The sequence below is a fragment of the Monodelphis domestica genome, chromosome 1, assembly GCF_027887165.1.
Source record: "Monodelphis domestica isolate mMonDom1 chromosome 1, mMonDom1.pri, whole genome shotgun sequence".
NCBI lineage: Eukaryota > Metazoa > Chordata > Mammalia > Didelphimorphia > Didelphidae > Monodelphis > Monodelphis domestica.
This window is the reverse complement of record NC_077227.1, coordinates 610,749,333-610,768,369: the sequence shown is the minus strand read 5'-3', so window position 1 is coordinate 610,768,369 and position 19,037 is coordinate 610,749,333. Positions and strand designations below refer to the sequence as shown.

General features: G+C 39.0%; 2 protein-coding genes across 5 annotated transcripts in view; one reads left to right on the top strand and one right to left on the bottom strand.

The window, feature by feature from the left end:
- Positions 1–18,466, bottom strand: part of RALGAPA2 (Ral GTPase activating protein catalytic subunit alpha 2) — a 544,635-nt gene extending 526,169 nt beyond the window's left edge. For all 4 annotated transcript variants that reach the window (XM_007476631.3, XM_056813837.1, XM_007476632.3 and 1 more), the window contains exon 1: positions 18,009–18,466. In XM_007476631.3, coding sequence (XP_007476693.2) covers positions 18,009–18,114 — 106 coding nt within the window. In that variant the 5' untranslated portion in view covers positions 18,115–18,466. The remainder of the gene's footprint in view (positions 1–18,008) is intronic.
- Positions 4,302–6,897, top strand: LOC103093859 (phosphomannomutase 2). Its single transcript, XM_016427542.2, has one exon. It carries the CDS (start codon positions 4,358–4,360, stop codon positions 5,096–5,098), a length of 741 nt encoding a protein of 246 aa, XP_016283028.1. The 5' UTR covers positions 4,302–4,357; the 3' UTR covers positions 5,099–6,897.
- Positions 18,467–19,037: the final 571 nt, after the last annotated feature.

Sequence of the window (19,037 nt, the reverse complement as noted above, 5' to 3'; positions counted from 1 at the left end):
GCTGTATCGCCATCTCAGCTGTTGAACCTTCTTATTGGTTTCTTCCATCTGTTTCACCGAAGCATATCTTTTGACCACTTATCAATTGGGAAATGGCTCAAATTCTTATAAATTTGACAAAATTCTCAATCTATTGTAGATAAGAGACTTCTATCTGAGAAATTATGAATTTTTCCCCAAATTTTCTGCTTTTCTTTTAATCTTAGCTTCATTAGTTTTATTTGTACAATTTTTTTTATTTACTACAATGAAAATTAAACAGTTTACATCTCACAATGCTCTCTATATCCCATTTATTCATAAATTCCTCTCCTAGCCATAAATCTAGTAGGTAATATGTTCCCTGACCTTCTAATTTGCTTATATCATCACCCTTTATTCTGGGTAATATATCCATTTTGATCTTGTCTTGGTAAATGGTATGAGATACTGGTCTATACCTAGTTTCTGCCAAATTGCTTTACAATTTCCCCAACAATTTTTACCAAATGGTGAATCCTTATCCCAAAAACTTGGATCTTTATTTTTGTCAAATAGGTTAATAAAATCTTTTACTACCATTATATAGCTGTTCTAGTTCACTGATCGACCTTTCTATTTCTTAACCAATACAAGATAGCTTCAATAATTACTGCTTTAAATACAATTTAAAATCTGGTGCTGCTAGATTTCCTTCCTTTACATTTTTTTCAGTAATTCCTTTTTTGTTCTTTAAATTAATTTTATTATTTTTCTAGCTCAATAAAATAATTTTTTGGCAATTTAGCTGGGAGGTGTGGAAAATTAATATTAATTTGTATCCTTATCACCTCCCAAAATCTTTTGATTTTTCAAGCTGTTTCTGAAGCTATGTTGGGTCCTAAATCTTTCTATATCTGCTTCCAGGTCTTTGTTAGTAATCTATAGAAATGGTGGTAATTTCTGTGTTTATATCCTGCTATGTTGCTAAAATTATTGATAGTTTTCCTTACATTAACATTAAACTATGCCTGTATTCCTGTTATAAATCCTATTTGGTCGAAATGTATAATCTTTATGACAGTATTTTATTTAGAATTTATTAGTTTTTTATTTGTATTGCATCCAAAAATTGTCCTACAATTTCTCTCTGTTTTTGCTCTATCTGGTTTGAATATCAGTACCATATCTGTTTCATAAAAGGAGTTTGGTAGGACTCCTTTACCAACTCTGACCATTTAATAGCTGTGCAATCATAAGACAAATCTCTGAACCTTTCCCTAACACCACTCTCTCTTAAGGCTAAGCAATGGAGAAGATGCTAGTATTCATTTGTGGCATCACAAGTCCAGAAACAACCAAAAAATGCTACCAGAACTCTCAAAGAATTAGTCATTCTAGGCACCAAATTTTTTCACATCAATGAAATTTTACCCTCGTGTAAGCACCAAAGCATTTTTAAAAAATTATAACCATTTTAGAGGAGAATTTAAATCATACTAAAACTGTCTTCCTTACAGGCTTTGAAACAAAATTGCACAAATCCTTTGAGATTTTAAGTAAAATGAAATTGACTTTTAGAATCAGAGTAGTCTATTTAAGTCTTATAGGGACTTTGTGGCATCTATTTTAGCTGCTTACAATTCTCATACGTTAACTATCTGGTTTTCATTTATGATCTAGATAAGTGAGTTTAACAGAAAACTACATTTTAGAAAGGTGGGGTGTTACTATAGCTATATGTCAACAGCTAACTGTCTTGAATTTTCATTATAGTGTCCTTTTAATGACACTCTGCTACCTCAGAAATAGGATAAAACAACATGATATGATGCAGATTTTCTAGTTTTAAGTTCTACATTGTAAAATACAGTCAATTTTAGAGGAAATTTTCAGAAGAAATAGTCCTTAGTCTCATTTTCACCTTGAGAAAGATAATAATAATTGGATACTCACAAAACACTGGTTTTCAAAGTATTTTCCTCACAACACCCTGAGGTAAATAGGGATATAGGTAACAACTAGATATAAGATTTCACTGACATAGAGAACTCTGATGAGGAAACTTTCTCTACCAATGAAGGTCAGCACTTTGCATACTCGGGCACTAAAAGGTTAAAAGCCCTAACCCACAATCACAAAGACAATATTTATAGGAAACAGGACTTTGAAGAGAGGCCTTCCTGACTCCCAAGCAAGCTCTCTATTTCCTATGCCAAGTTATTGATAAGATTGTGCTGGTGTCTTCACCATTTTACAGATGAGAAGCTGAGATACAAAGAGGTTAAGTAACAACTAAAGTCACACAGAAAATATTAGAGCTAAGATTCAAACCATGCTGAATGAAACCTGGATGCTGTGTTCTTTCTAATGGATTACAGTTGCCTAGGTTGGATAGTGTAGTGAGCATAGAATGGGGAATTACAAAACAAATTTAAACACTAGTTCTGTCATTTCCTTACAAGGTGAATGAACTTAAGATGGGTCACAATCTAAATTTTTATTCCTTATACACTTTACAGGGGTGCTAGACTAGTTGTTCAAGTCCTCTCCATTTTCAATCTTATAAGTTGAGGTATTATTTCTCTGTATACAACATATGAGAATTTACTCTTCTGAACCCCACCTTTTGATTATATTAAGAACAAGGCCTGAGGCTGATCTGTATAAGCACACTCTGGGGGCATGGGGGCAAACCTATGGCATGGGTGCCAAAGATGGCACACAGAGTGCTCTTTTGCCCCCCTCCCTATCCCCACTCCACCAAGAGTTCATTACTAGAAAAGCAGAGGGATTTGGGCAAAACTGCTCCCCTCTCCCTCTTCACCCTGCCTAATGACATTTTTTCACATCCACCACCACTCTGCCTAGCAGTCCAATGGGAGTCCTTCCTCCTGCCCATCTGGAGTAAAGTAGGCAGCTCATAGGTAGCAGAGCTGGAGGGGAGCAGAGAGCTGGGGTTCCTCCCTCTCCCTCTTCACCAGCCAAGGATATTCCTCACTTCACCAGCCCCTCTGCCCAATAACTCAATGGGACCTCTTTCTCCCTCCCCTGGTTGGGGTAAATGGGGGGAGGGGGGACAGGGGATGCATGTAGCACTTGAGTGTGGCATCACCACTGCTCTAGGGGAACACCAGAAACCTTGTGGTTCTCTGGCACCCAGAAGGCACTTGCCTCTTGTATCATGTGATTCCTGACTTTTGGAAAACCAGTCTCTGACCCAGATTGAGGTCAATCTGGCCAGACACCTAGAATAGTGGCATCATAGTGGATATAAGTTTAGGGTCCAAGGAAAGCCTTGGTCTCTGAGGTGTGGAAAGAATGGTGGCACAAGACAACTAGATGAGTGTAAACTAGAGCTTGGGTTAGCTAGGGAAGGAGGTGTGCAAAGGAACTAAGTGGCTGGTGCTTTTTCTTTCTCTGGCCCACTTTTTATTATTTAATAAATAATTATACATTAAGGCAGTCTCCAAAGAATTTAATTCTTAGCAAATATAGAGAGAGCAAGTCAGGCACTATGCTAGGCATTAGGTTTTATTGTTCTTTTTAATAAAAGGTGGGAAAAACAAATAAATATGAAAGAATAATGACTTTTCTTCTGTATTACATTCCTCTAATACAGTCTATTCAAATCACCCAAAAGACTAGAAAGAAAACTACCTGACCAAAAGTAGGAATTTCCATTCCCTGCTTCCTATTGTTCCCACAGTTGCCTGGGAACCTTTACTCCCTTGGTTGGCATTCTCACACTACCCACCCCCAATATATCTCACCTTTCCTATGACCCTAACTAGAGCTCTTTGATACATAGTATTCTGCCCCCCCCAAAAAAAAAACCTTAAATGTTCTTAAATTTTATTAATCAATATACTCTCCTAAAGGAAAAAAACTAGCAAAACTAAGGCCTTCTCCCAAAAGGCCTATTCATTTTACATGTAGTATTCTTGAGCAAATGCTCCTAATTTTCTTGTTGAAGGAACCCATCAGTCAGTCAATAAAAATGTATTATATAGAGAGACCCTGCCCTTAAAGAGCTTACAATATAATAGAAAAGACAACACAGAAAAGGAAATTGAAAAAAGAAGGGTGATGCCAAGGAAGGCATTCCAGAAGGAGGCATAGTGGAAAAGTCAGAGAAATCCCAAAGTAGTATATCCAGTTGTAAAATGAGATATTCTGAGCTCAACTCCCTCCTTAAATGCAGGTTTGGGAGTTCATGGCTCAATCCTCCAATCAGAAGGCAATAGTAGAGAACAAAGGTTAATGAGATCTTGCAGAATGATGAGGTTTTTCCCAATTAAAGAGCTTCCTGGGGCATGGTAAAAAGGTCAAGCAAGGAAGCAAATCCCGGAAGCCTCAAGTGCCAACGCGTATCTTTTGGTTTGTGAAAAGTGTCAGAATGGCAGCTCCCGGACCTGTTCTCTGCCTCTTCGATATCGACGGCACCCTCACCGCTCCGCGACAGAAAATCACCAAAGAAATGGATGCCTTTTTACAAAAATTGAGGCAGAAGTTAAAAATTGGAGTAGTAGGAGGCTCAGACTTTGAGAAGGTGCGGGAGCAGCTGGGAGATGATGTGCTTGAAAAATATGATTACGTCTTTCCAGAAAATGGTTTGGTAGCATACAAAGATGGCAAATTTCTGTGTAAGCAGAATATTCAGGGTCATCTGGGTGAAGAACTAATCCAAGATTTAATCAACTATTGTCTGAGTTACATTGCCAAGATTAAGCTGCCAAAGAAAAGGGGCACTTTCATTGAGTTCCGAAATGGGATGTTAAATGTGTCTCCTATCGGAAGAAGCTGCAGCCAGGAAGAACGACTTGAATTTTATGAACTAGATAAAAAAGAAAATATAAGACAGAAATTTGTGACTGATCTGCAGAAAACTTTTGAAGGAAAGGGCCTTACATTTTCTATAGGAGGCCAAATAAGCCTGGATGTATTTCCTAATGGATGGGATAAGAGGTACTGTCTGAAACTTGTTGAAAATGATAGCTATAAGACAATCTATTTCTTTGGAGACAAAACCATGCCAGGTGGAAATGACTATGAAATCTACACAGATTCCCGAACAGTAGGATATGCAGTGACCAGCCCAAAGGACACGCAACGAATCTGTGAGGAGCTTTTCTTATAACCTTTCATTTCCTGGCCTTAAGACTGAATGGGAAAAAGTCATCTCGAAACTATAGAGAAGGTTAACAAGCCTTGGAACACTGCTACATCAATCACCATTTCAAACTTGAGAAATCCTCCCTTGCCCATCACCAATTCAGACATTCAATGGAGCTTTGCCACATGTGTTGAAAAAAATATTTTCCCATTTTCTAGGGCAAAACTAAGGTGTATAATTGTAGTATATGTTTGTCCCTTTGGAGAAGTTCTCATACTGGAACAAGAAAGGTGACATACAAACTGACCAAACCCAGGGGTCCTGTGACAGATGGGTTTTACCCCTTCCCAAATTTAAAGTTGTGCAAATACAGGTGGACCCCCCACCAAAATAGGACAGGAAACTGTTTACTAATGATTCCTATGTGAAAAATTATACAGTTCAAAATTTAAACCCACAAACCTAAATGAAAACTGCTCCTACTGACTTTAGGATTTAATGAAGGCTCCTTGTTTTCCCAAAACTCTATCGTGAGGTTGACTTACATGTGTTCAAGGCTTTATTCAAGTTGAATGACTGTGTCCTCTTCTTAACCTCCATTCATTTTTGTGAAGCTAATCTTGTATGACCAGCCAGATAAATGGACAGATGACAGCCAGTAGAAAAACCTGTATCTCTGTACAGCATTGTTGGAAATTCTTACTCCTATCTGAATAGTGCAGCTAATCCACCTGCTGTATAACAATTGCATCTGTCCCTCACTGCCTTTGATGGAAGAAAATGGAAAACATTTAGCTAAGAAGTGGTTGCTGAGGCTAGAGAAGCCTTCTTCCAGCACCCTACCCTGATGGGAGCTTTGCTTTACAGAAGCCAAGCTGGGCTCTTGAACATCCTAAAACAAAACGGTTCTAGACCTCTCTCCAAACTTTCAGGAAACAAGTTATTCTTGTTTAGGTTGGCTAAGAAATGCTCTATGCTACCTCCTACTTACTTTAAAGGTAAAGTTAAGAAAAAAAATCCTAATCCGTTAAACAATGTGAAGTTTTTCATCCCCTCTTCCATTATTTATTAGGGGAAAATGCCATCTACTCTTGATAAACCTCTAACAGAACTGACCGCTTTGGAAGGGGTAATAACACCTTTGGTTTCACTTCTCTTAATTGCTTTAAAACTTCCTTATTTGAATTTTTGATGAAAAATGGTACAAAAGCAAAAACCCTTTTGCCCATATCGTAATGTGCTCCTGGAGAGTAAAAATTTTTAAGGAAGAAAATGAAATGGTTAAAAATGTCTTTTTTTATATAAATCTTTTAAAAAGAAAACTCAGGCACTCCCTCTTTGCTGCTACTGAAAGAATCAAAGGCTAGGTGGCCATCCCAGCAGCACCAGCATCTGAAACTGGGTCTCTACTGCCAGGATTTTGTATCAATCAGCTAGACTTCCCATTGACTAGCTTTCTCTCCAGCCAGCATCAGTCAAACCCAATGTGGATCTGGCTCATAGCATGCAAGCAAGCACAAAGAGAGGGAAGAATAACCCTTCTACCACAGTAGACTAATGCTGTTCCTTGCTACCTTATACCTAGGCACTGGGCTGGGGAAAAGTTTGGAGGTGGGGAGAAAGCAGAGGGACTGATGTTGACTCATGAATGTTCTCTGCTGCCCCCACCCAAAGTGTTGCACATGGTATTTCTGATTAGTAAAACTCAAAAACTATGACCAGCTAAAAGCTTGGTTTTTTAAACATTGCAAATGGTGTAATGATGTACAAAACGATTTCAAAATCAAAAATAAAATTTCACAATTTTTAGCAAAAAAAAAAAAGGTCAAGCAAGTCCCAAAGAAATGCACCCAGGTGAGAAACAAAACCAATCAGCAACACTAATCATTTGAATTGTAGTCTAAAAGGAGATACTTGAGGGAGATTAGTCTTTCAGTAACCCCTTAGAATGATATGATCAAAGTAGCCACATACTCTTACTATATATAGAAAAAGCTCTATAAAAAGACTTCCCCCCTCTTTTGAGTATGAGCTATGAGCTAGGTAGGCACTGTACCTAGATGCTCACAGAAAAGCAAAGATGAACAATATAATTGATGACATCAAAACTCTTATGGGGTAATAAAGCAACTAAGATATCTACACAAATAAATCTAATTAAAGTATGTAGAAATACTAATTAAAGATTATAGTTAGTGTTTTGAAGATAAAAATTCAGAAGACATTTCCAAATAAAAAACCATGGAAGGCTTCCATGTTAGCTGGGCCTTTACATCTAAACAAGTCTTTGTTAAAACTATTTTAGGTTTTCAAGATTCTCCAATTTTCTAAAATATTTAGTTTTGCTAGTAAATATAAAATGTGTGGTCCCTTCTCCTCTGACCTCACCAAAATATAAAAAAATAACTTTCTCCTAGGGAAGTGGAAAGTTTATTCATTAACATTTTTTTAATTTAAAAATAAAATATAACATTTTGTAGATTGAAGCTTCCAGGAGAATGATCATAGGTGATCATTTTGTTGAGGGCTATAGCAATGCTATATAGATATGGATGCAATAAAAAGTTGGAAAGTATGTGTGCAAAAGCAAACTTAAATGTTCCAAAGGGGAGTTGTTGCCCAATAGAAATGAGATAGTAAAAGAGCACTTAGCTATCCTGTTTGAGTTCAAGTCACCTGGCTCTGATAATCTAAATCTGATAGCACCTCCAGCAACCAGCAAAGATCTTGGTATGGAGTAGGCACATAAATGTTAACTGAATTAACTGAACTAAAGTATTGGCAAATAGGAATGATGAGCTAATGTGATAATGAGCTACATGATCTCTGAAAGACCATGGAATCAAGGGAAAGCTATCAAAGGATTGGAAAAGGGCAAAGACAGCAAAGTTTGTAAGCTATAAACTAGTGAGATTCTCTTTAATTTCTGGCAAAATTAAAAACTATTATTAAAGAAATGTTATAGGAATATATTGCAAAGCAAGCAACAATCATAGAAACATCTCTCTAATAAGAACAAGTTATGCCAGATTAACTTTATTATTTTCTTTGTCAATTTGTCAACAAGCATTTATTAAGCACTTACTATATATTCTGGGTATGTCGTGTTAAACTGAGGAAACACAAAGAAAAGCAAAAACACTGTCCCTGCATTCAAGCAGGCTACATTCTCCTGGGAAAGACAACAAGTAAATAACTGCCCACATAAAAGAGTAGATGGAAAGTAGGTAGATAGTAGGTAAGAGAAAGCACTAGCAGCTAAAGGGACTGGGGAAAGACCTCTTGCAGAGGGTGAAGTTGAGCTGAGATTGAAAGGAAACCAAAGAAATTAAAAGAAAGAAGTTAAAGGGCAGAGCATTCCAAGTATGGAGGACATCGGTGAAAAGGAATGGAGTTGGGAGATAGGAGTGTCATGTTTGAAGAAATGTAATTAGGCCAGCATAGCTGGATCACAAAATGCTTTAAGTATAAGACTAGAAGCTTAAAAAAGGCCACATTATAAAGAACTTTTAAATACCAGAGATGTTTATATTTGATCCTGAAGGTAGTAGAGAGCTGCTACAGCTTACTGAAGAGGAGGGCAACACAGTCATACCTTTAGAGAAAAAATTACCTTAGCAGATAGGTGTAGGATAGAGTAGGATGAGATCTGAGGCAGAGAACACAGTTAGAAGGCTATTTACAAGAGTTGTACATAACAAGAATGCTTTAGTTTGCTTAGATTTTAATTAAGCCTTTGAAAATATCTTGGGCTATTCTTGTGGAAAGTATGGAAATTGCAGGCTAAACAATACAATTAGATGGATTCAGAATTAGTAGACTGGACAGACACAAAGTAGTTAATATTTTGATAGCAGCTTAGAAGATTTTTATCAACAACTTGGATCAAAGATAGCAAGTGATTTGATGTCTAAGGAATAGCTAATACACTGAATGACTGAAAAAGGACAAAAAAGGCATTGACAAATTATAACCCTATACTAAATCTCCTTAAGGGAAGAGACCATCATATCTATCTCTGCTTTCTCACAATGCTTTGCTAAACTGGAACTTAATAACTGTTGAATTGAACAGAATATTGGTTCAAAATAATAATTTCATATAAATTGTAGGAAAGATGCCTAGGTATCTGTTCATCTGAAAAAGATACAGGACTTTTGGAGAGCAATAAACTTTATATGAAGAAATAGCATGTAATATGGAGGGCAAAAAAAGCTATTATAATCTTAAGGGGCACTAAAAGAGACATAAGTGCAGAATTGAGGGAGAGATGTGTAATAATAAAAATGGATCTGACAAATATAAGAATAAAAAAACTGTTGTGGTCACCATTTAAAATAATTAACTCTTAAGTCAAAAAGGCTGTTAGTAGCTTTATTACAGCAAGGTAGTGAGAATAAGAGAGGGAAATTTTGTAGGAAGGAGGTAGAAAATACTGCCTAGATAAAAATACCCGGTCTGGGTCCAAGTACCTCCTGATTATGAATGCCAATCCAAGTGCGAATCTAACTAGCCCACGAGTGTCTCCAGCCAGGTGTTTCAACAACCAAAGACCAAGGCTGAAGAGACTGAGCTGCAAAGGGCAGTCTCTCAAGCCAAGATGGAAAGAGCCTCCTGAGTCTCCAATGCTCAAAGCTGAATCTTCACCAAAATCAAAAGTCTGAATCAGGAAGCCAAAATCCAAAGCCTCAAAAGAACCTCACCAGAGTTCATGCCCACAAGCCAAAAGAATGCACAAGAAGCTCTGGGTCCCAGAGGCTCCTGCTTCTACACAGTTTTCTCAACCCATTAGCTCTCCTCAACACAACTCAGGGATCAATCACAGTCTCTCAATTTGCCTAGCACTGGCAGTGCTTGTGATCTTTTAAGGTAGGAACTTCCTTTTCTAGTAAAAGGTTCTTACTAAGTGTTAATGACTAACTGTGAAAGGTGGGGGACTCCAAGTTCTTGATTGATTAAGTTAAAACAAAGATAGTTTAAATTCTCTTTCACAGATGATACCACTCTACTCTGGTCAGGCTATGACTGAAATATTGTATTCAGTGCTAGTAAATACATTTTAGGAAGGACATTTATCAGCCAGCCAAAGTCCTAAGTAGGAAAACCTGAATGGTGAACGTCTCAAAACCACGTGGTGTAAGAATCAGTTGAAAGAACTATGTTTAGCCTGAAGAAAACACAGGAACAGAAGGGGAGCCAGGGCAGCACTTCTTTCAAATAACTGTAGAACTATTACAGGGAAAAAGGCATACACTTGCTTTACTTGGTTGGCACCAGAGAGCAAAATAATAAGAAATTAGAAGTTGCAGAAGAGGTAAATTTAGACATGAGTTAAGGAAGAACTTCCTAACAACTAGAGTTATATGGAATAGGCTGTGAACTGGGTTCACCCTCAGTGGAGGTCTTCAAGTTATGAAGGAAAGCCAACTTGTTGGGTATGTCATAGAAGTAGTTTTTGTTCAGACATGAGTTGGACTAGGTAGTCTCTGAGGTTCTCTTTCAGCTCTGAAATTCTATAAATCTGTGAAATACAAGCCTATTTTATATATCATATTTTATTTTCATATATTTATATATTTGTTTTTATTTTATTTATATTTATTATATATTATATATAAAATAAGATTTCTCATTCTCACTTTATAATTATCAAAAGGGGGGAATAAAAATCCTTCAAGTACACCACTCCCCTGGACAAAACAAATACTGTAAAAGAGAAGGAACAAAACATATTCCTCATATCATGAAATTCCATTTTATATCAGTGCTTTTCTAATGCACCTAGAAAGAAGAAAAGTCTCCAAGGTAAGATGATATGCTTCAGGAATGCAAATACTCTGAACTGCATAGTACTAAAAACTTTTAATCCTTTATTTTCAAGTCCAAGATAATTTCTGTTTCTAAAATTAATCTGTTCAGCTTTCCTATACAGCCAGTTATTTTAAAAAGCCTTAAATTTTAAATTTATGTCCAAACTATTTTATTTCCACCAATACCTTACCTTCTCAAAGAAAGACTTGAAAACAGTTTTCTTTAAATACTTAAAGTAAAATAATGTATCACTTCTACTCTTCACATAATATAAAACTAAAGTCCTAGAAATATTGCCAATTATATTTGTGCTATAAAGACATATTAAAATTATTTCATATTCATTTGGCTACAAGCAATTTTAATAATTTCACAAGAGTTAAAAAAGAAAACATGATGGTAACAATTTTGCTAGAAACAATGTCATTTGAAAAAGACAGTAATTAAGGCTGACTTGAAATATACCTATCAGTTTTGTTTTGGTTTACAGAACTACCATGTGACATTAAAGTTCACTGGACATCATGCCATCTGTTCTATTTGCCAAATCAAGTGTAGTGAGCCAGCAGTACACAAGTATAGAAGAACCCTGTCCTCTAGTATTGTCAGATTAAGTTTTATATTCCAAAGCCTCTTCAGAGTAATGCTGAAAAGTAAACTGGAGCAACAAAGTCACTTGCACAAGTAAAGCATAAAAATCTATTAAAAAATCAGGATAATACAATATCAATTTTGAGATTTTTATCTATAATTCAAGTTTCACTTTCTTCAACAAATTCTGAAATACTTTTTCAAAACTATAACCATCCGGGCAGCTACATGACTCAATGGCTAGAGCTAGGCCTAGAAATGGGGAAGTTCTGGGTTCAAATGTGACTTCAGACATGACCTAGCTGTATAAAGCCTAAGCAAGTCATTTAAGTCAAATTACCTAGCCCTAACTGCTCTTCTGCCTTGAAACCCAATACTTAGTATCAATTCTCAGAAAGAAGGTCAGGGTTCTTAAAATATATAAGTCATTTGAAATTTTGGAAGGGAAAAGGAAAAAGTTTCTATTACCTAGGGATGTTTGTTCTCCCACCAGAACTCTAGACCAAATTATCAACTGACAAGTGAAAACATTTATACTGGAATGAAGTATTTATATTATGTACAAAGCACTAGGAATATAAATAGAAAATTAAGACAATCCTTACCCTCAAGAAGCTCACATTTCAATGGGGAGAGGGGAAGAGACAATTGCAGGCCCAGTGGTAAAGTCCCATGGTCCTTGAAGTGCTTTGGGGTAATTCCTCTTCTTATATGTTATTTTCACTAATCATCTTATCAGTTTCTGATACTGAACTATTTGACAGTGCCAACGACTTTTGATAATCAGAACTTTCTTTTTTGGGTCTTCAATAGCCATGACTGTATCGCCTGCAGGAGCAGCTGCCAAGCTGTATCTCCATAATTTTTCATAGTATCTCCATGTTTTCCAGGATGATGGCTGAAGACACTATGTTGGAAGCATTATTATTCCCCAGGGTTTGTGGTCCTGGTCTCCATAGTCTGAAGGGGGAATGGTAGTAAAGGTGGTGGTTTGACTTGACTAGCACATGCTGCTACCATCACTCCATAAGAGTGCCTAGCTGCTACAGCACAGCTAGCTTGTCTGCTCCATGTTGGGATGGCTCTTTCTCCACAGGAAGTGCCTCACCAGATAATGAGAGTGAGTTCTGGGCTAGAAGTAGGACCAGTGTAGGGGGGGGGGGGGGGGGGGGTGTATACTGGTACTCCCAAAGCCTCTAGTGCTTATCTGCAGTTAGTTGGCAGTACTTGGTCAGAAGTTGTTGCTGTGGTAATGAGGCAGGTGGGCCCCTTTTCCACAGTGATTTCTCCCTTTTATTGATTAGCTGCAGAAACTGAACTGGAAGCAGGTCTGGTGGTTTGGAAGACACTCCTACTCCTAAGACTCTTGGGCTCAGGGTCCTGGGTTGTTTCCAACAGGGTCTGACAGGGGACAGTGGTCAAGGGAGTGGTATGGTTTGACTAATCTGGGACATGCTGTCCCTTGTTTCTTCCTCAGGGTGTTCTGCTGTTTTACCTATGCTGGCTTCAGTGCCCTGTCTGTGGAATGCAGATAATATAATGCAGTGGGACAAGGATAAGCAAGCTCTAGCTCCAGACCCATCCCTACCTACAATTGCTGGTGTCTTAGGACAGACAAGTCACTCTACCTCTGTGTCCTTTAGATTCCTCTTTTATAATCAGAGAAGTGACCAAGGAAGTCTCTAAAGTTTCTTCTTGCTCATCTATTCTATATTCTATTGCTGTCTTATTTGTTCATTTTCCCTACTTCTTGACTTTATATCATTATGCTCACTCTGGGAGGACTGACTGGCTTGAGTTTCTGTCACAGCTCAGATAGGGAGGTATAAGTTTTCAGTTCTTCCAAAGTGGCATGATCTGGAAGAGGTCCCTATACAAGTAGGACTCAGGACCCCTATTCTTTGATGACTGTTCTAATACTTTCGGCCCTGAAATTGTAACCCAGAATAGGGTAATGAGCAACAGAACTGCTAGATGGCACCCTTCTTCGGATACTAGTAGAAAGGTCCCCAGTGATCTCTTTCGGATTCAGTTCAGTTCCCTTGATGCCCCTGGACACTGACCTGCTCCCCTCACAGCTAGTACTGCTGCCATTGCCAGTGGAACTTCTATTGCAGGGCACTCTTGGCCAGCATCTAACCCCAACATCCAAATACCTCTTTTTCTGTCTTCCTATGCTGCCCACGACCAGAAAAATGACTCATTGACTTTTTATTGGCTTTCCCATTCAGAATTCCATTTGGTGCATATTTAGATTGTTATAGAGGAGGTGTATTGGGAGAATTCTGCAAATTCTAGCACATCTCTAATATCTTGACTCTGTCCCAAGAATTATACTGCTATTTCTAAAACGAAATTCACTATCCTCCCCAAATCAATTCTCTGTCAATAACACTACCACTGTCCTCATCACCGAGGTCTAAAACAGTGATGGCAAACCTATGGTATAGTTGCCAAAGATGGCAGACAGAGCACTCTCTGTGGGCACATGGCTACCCTCCCCCACCAAGTTGTTATTAGAAAGGCAAAGGGACTGGGATGGAGCTGCTCACCTTCCCCTCTCTACAGCACCTGATGACATTTTTTTCACATCATTTGCCCCTCTGCCTAGCAGCCCAATGGGGTGAGGTAGGCGGCAGAGATAGAGGGGAAACTCCTTTCCCCATCTTCTATACTGGCTGAGGACATTCTTTCTTTACCTGCCCCTCCACCCAGCAGTCCAATGGGAGTGCTTTTTCCCTCCCCTGTGTGGGGTTAAGGGTTGAGGCATGCCCAGCACTCCATCTAGGGGTTGGGGGGGGGCCTGATACTCCATCTCTAAAAGGTTTGCCATCACTGGTCTAAGCCATGAAAGAGGTCTTCAACTCATCATTTTCATTGTCCCACATAAGCAAATACCACATCTTACCAATTTTTCTTTAAAAAATGACTCATTCATCTTCAAATGAATGATACCACCTAAATTAGACTGAGCTAAATTAATGCTACTGGCCTCTGACTCCAACCTCTTTATCTTTCCTATACTGCCTAAAAGCTATTAATAGATTACGCTTCTTTAGTCTCTCTTTCATTCCAATACTGTATCTATGTTGCTGTCTCCCTGATAAGGCTTCTCAAGGACTTCACTTATGTCTTTGTATCCATGGCACTTGACACATATTAGGTGATTAATAAATGATGAAGTTACTCCTCTCTCTAGAACCTATAATGGCTCACTATTTCCTACCATATCAGCCTTCTACAGATACTACTTTATATAATCAATCTTATTTCCCACTTATACTCAATTTGTAACTATCTAGTTAAGCTGGTTTCCTCACTAATTTATGATTACACATCATCACTGCCATAACTATATTAAAACTATTATCTTTTTCTAGAATGTTCTCCCTTCTTCCTTCATTCTCTCCTTTATAATTTATGTCATACTGGTACAGCCCTTGGGAACCCTGACATAATGATGCATCAGCTCTCATTTAATACCTCTAAGGTTTATATTGTATATGCTGAACACCTGACCTGTAAGGCAATACAACTAACACCTTTAATTTATTAATTATTGTAACCACTGTACCTCAGTTTTCCCATCTACATAAAGAGATTTAAGAGTATCTTCCCAAGCTAATATAGACAGATAGACCTCAGTGAGCTCAGTTGTTACAGATAGCATGATGGAGCCAGTTATCAGGCCACTGAGAAATGGTCAACTTTGTGCCACAAATTGTATTACTAATCTTAGCTATTTGTCTTGAAATAGACTTGTTCATAAAGGATGAATCAGAAAAGGCCAAAAAAAAGGCCACAAAGCTTATATCTTATCATAGCAAGTACTGGCAGAATCATCTTTGCATACAGAGAGGAATATTATTAGTAAGGAGATAATAAGTAAAAAGTTTTAAAGTGCTATTCAAATGCACATTTAAAATAGCACTTACTACTAAGTATTTCTAAACAGCTTCCAGAAAGCTGGCTTAATTTATATATTTCAATTTAAGCCTTTTTTAAAATGTTCTGGTTCTATGTTGGTGATGGAATACTATTGTGCTAAAAGGAATAATAAAGTGGAGGAATTCCATGGAGACTGGAACAACCTCCAGGAAGTGATGCAGAGCGAGAGGAGCAGAACCAGGAAAACATTGTACACAGAGACTGATACATTGTGGTACAATCGAAGGTGATGGACTTCTCCATTAGTGGCAATGCAATGTCCCTGAACAATCTGCAGGGATCTAAAAAACACTATCCACAAGCAGAGGATAAACTGTGGGAGTAAAAACACCGACGAAAAGCAACTGCTTGACTACAGGGGTTGAGGGGATATGACTGAGGAGAGACTCTAAATGAACACTCTAATGCAAATACCAACAACATGGAAATGGGTTTGAATCAAGAACACATGTGATACCCAGTGGAATTGCGTGTTGGCTGTGAGAGAGGTGGAGGGAAGGGGGGAGGGAAGAAAAGAAAATGATCTTTGTTTCCAATGAATAATGTTTGGAAATGACCAAATAAAAATTAAAAAATTAAAAAAAAAAAGAATATCCCCCAAATAGTACTTATCTATAAGCATTAAAGCTTTTATACTTAAAAAAAAATGTTCTGGTTCTAAAAGTAGCACAAAAACAAGGTACATAATATAGTCATTTTCTCTAAATATCTATAAAAACAAAATATATTTAATCATGACAGTCACACCACACAAAAATGCATGCATACAATTCATGAGAAAAGGGATAACTACCTTCTGAATTTTATATTTTGTGATACATACAAATCTCGGATCAAAAATAAATGATGATATGCCTTAAAATTAAGACATAACCTTAGTCATAGTAGTAGTCTCTCCGTAACCTAGGATGACATAATCTTACATTGAAACAATTAACACAGACTTTATGAAAGAGTCAATTCAAGGGGCCCACACAAAATAAAAGTTAAGCTAAAACATTCACTAAGTAGCAAAAGAAGCCAAAACGTTCACTAAGTGGCAAATGCTTTGAAATTTGCCTTTCGACATATTGCTTAATTGTAAAAAAATTAATTAGTAGTACTGATCATACACTATTAACCTGATGATAGTAGGAAAGTTTAAGGCACAAAGAAAATTAGTTGTCATCAAAATTTAAAACTTACTAAAGCCACTAATAATCAATTAACAAGTCAGTCAACAAGCACTTATCTTTAATTTTAAATCAACATTATATAATCTTCATGGAAAAGGAGTTTTTTGCAGTGTATTCTGCTCTTTTCATGTGAGAGGGTCTAAATTTGACTCGGAATTTGGGTGAAAATAACCAATCACTCTTAATGCTAATTAGATTTACAAAAATCTCCATTCGTTAAAACAAAATTTTTACTGCACAATATTATTTAGTCAGTCTGCTTCTTAAATCTGGATGCCAATGGTCAAAGTAAGACTGTCAAACCTTTTTTTTCCCCCAACCAAATGGGTTTTTTGCTCATTTCTTAGAAAAACACATCTAAAAATAATCATGAAAGGGTTGGGTTTTGTTTTATGTTGTTTGGGGTGGGGGTGGGGGGGGTTGAGAATCAGGGAGATGGTTTTTATTGCCATACAATTAGGCTGAGATAAAGCTATTTATAAGGAGAAAAAAGTTTTCATTTTAAATGAAAGTTAGTCTAAAAAGATAAGAAAATGGAAACCAAAACAAAACATCTCCAAAACCAAAGCCGGACTCAACAGAATACAAGCACCATACAAAGTGACAGGAAGTATTGCCAGCACTTTCACACCCAGACGGATTGGCATCATTCTCAACTAAGGTGCCACCCATCAGAACACACTACAACTTACCAACCCTGAAAAGTTGAGAAGGAATAAAATCATCACCATTTTATTTCTTTAGTGAAGAGAAGTGGGGAGGGAATCCTCTCTAAACCCCAGAGGCAGGTGTCAAAACAAACTCAACCATTTCACAGCCAGACAAAACTGAAAAGTTGGAATGCATGTGTTGTGCCACCACTCAGTGCCCTTGCCTCTGTGTCTACTCAAAGAGAAGTTATCAGAGGGCAAAGGCTGTCCCTAACCCTGGAAATTACTCCAGACATTTCAGGACCTTTCCAAGCCTGTTTTTAAACGGAGGTGTAGTCAATCCAATTCAATTCCATTAATAAATATTTATTAAGTGCCAGGCACAGTGCTAAGTCAATGACAGTCATAAATAAAACAATGCTGCTCAGTTTCTCGACCTCCAAGCCCCAATTCACTTTGCCACTTCCAGAAAACTATGAAGGGGCTCTGGGGGCGTGTGACACTACACTCCATTCCTTAGGGGCCCCACCACCACCACCTTAGAGTCTCTTCCAAAAGGCTCTTTTCAGCACCCGGAAACTCCGGACAGTTTTCCAACCAGCAAAAGGGTGAGCAAGGTGGCCTATAGAGAAAGTCCCAAGCTCCGAGGGTCAGGTGAACCCCAAAGCTCCTGCCCGGGTCCCGCCTCGTGCGCGCCCCCAGGGGCTCCCCGAGACCCCCAGCCACCTAGCAACGCGCCTGGGCGAACCCTGCCCCTACCTAGCAGCGCTCGAAGGTGCTTCAGGCGGGTCAACACGTCCTTCTTCGGGTCCAGCACTTTCTGGGTCGATTTCTTGACATCCCCGTGGCTCCTCCGGGAGAACATCCCGCTGCAGGCGTCCGAGCGCCGAACCTCGGGGAATAGTAGCCGCCTCCGCTGCGCCGGCTTACGGCATACGGTCAGTGCCGTGCCGGGTGGGCATACACGCAGACTTACACACACACACACACACACACACACTTACACACACAAGCGCGCACTTCCCCCACCCCCACTAGCCACGACCATTCACCCACCGCCCCCTACACCACCACAGCCGCCGCCGCCGCCGCCTGCCCGCGGCTGCCTCCTCTGGGGCTCCAGGAAGGAGGGGAGGGGCCCGGCATGGGGAAAAGGGGAGGAGGAAAGGAAGGAGGTGTCAACACGGAACTGACCAGCCCCACACCACGTGAGAAAGAAACCAGTCCCCACCCCCCACATCCACAGACTCATGCGCTCAACCAGTGCAGGCTCTCCTTGGCCGTGACTCCGCCCTGCCCCCGCCCCGCCATGGTCCTTTCGCGCAAGCGCAGGAGTCCTACAGACTAGGCACCCCCTTCCCCTCTTCCACCCCCCCCCACCAAAAAAAAAAAAAAAAGCTGAGAAGCGCGCGACAAAGACCAGCTACCCAACCTCCTTGGACAGCACTGGAACTACAAATCCCAGCGTACAAAGTGCCAAAGTGTCACTTGGCTTGGAGCGGAGGAAGAGGTTTGCGTACAGTATTCTCAGCGCCCTTACCATACCAAACCCTCAGCACATGCCGCACGCCCTTTTGGGAAATGTAGTCCTTCATTGAACTTAGCTCTGGGACTGTCTTCTATACCAAGTCAAGTTTCCCCCCTCCGGGTATAGGAAGACCTTTGTTCCTCCTCCTTACCCCGCTGCACGATGGGATTTGTAGTGACTTTACACCCCAGGCACGCACAGTTTGCTGGGTTAGTAGGGCACAATTTTGTCATCTCTAAGATAGAAGGCTACTATTGTCT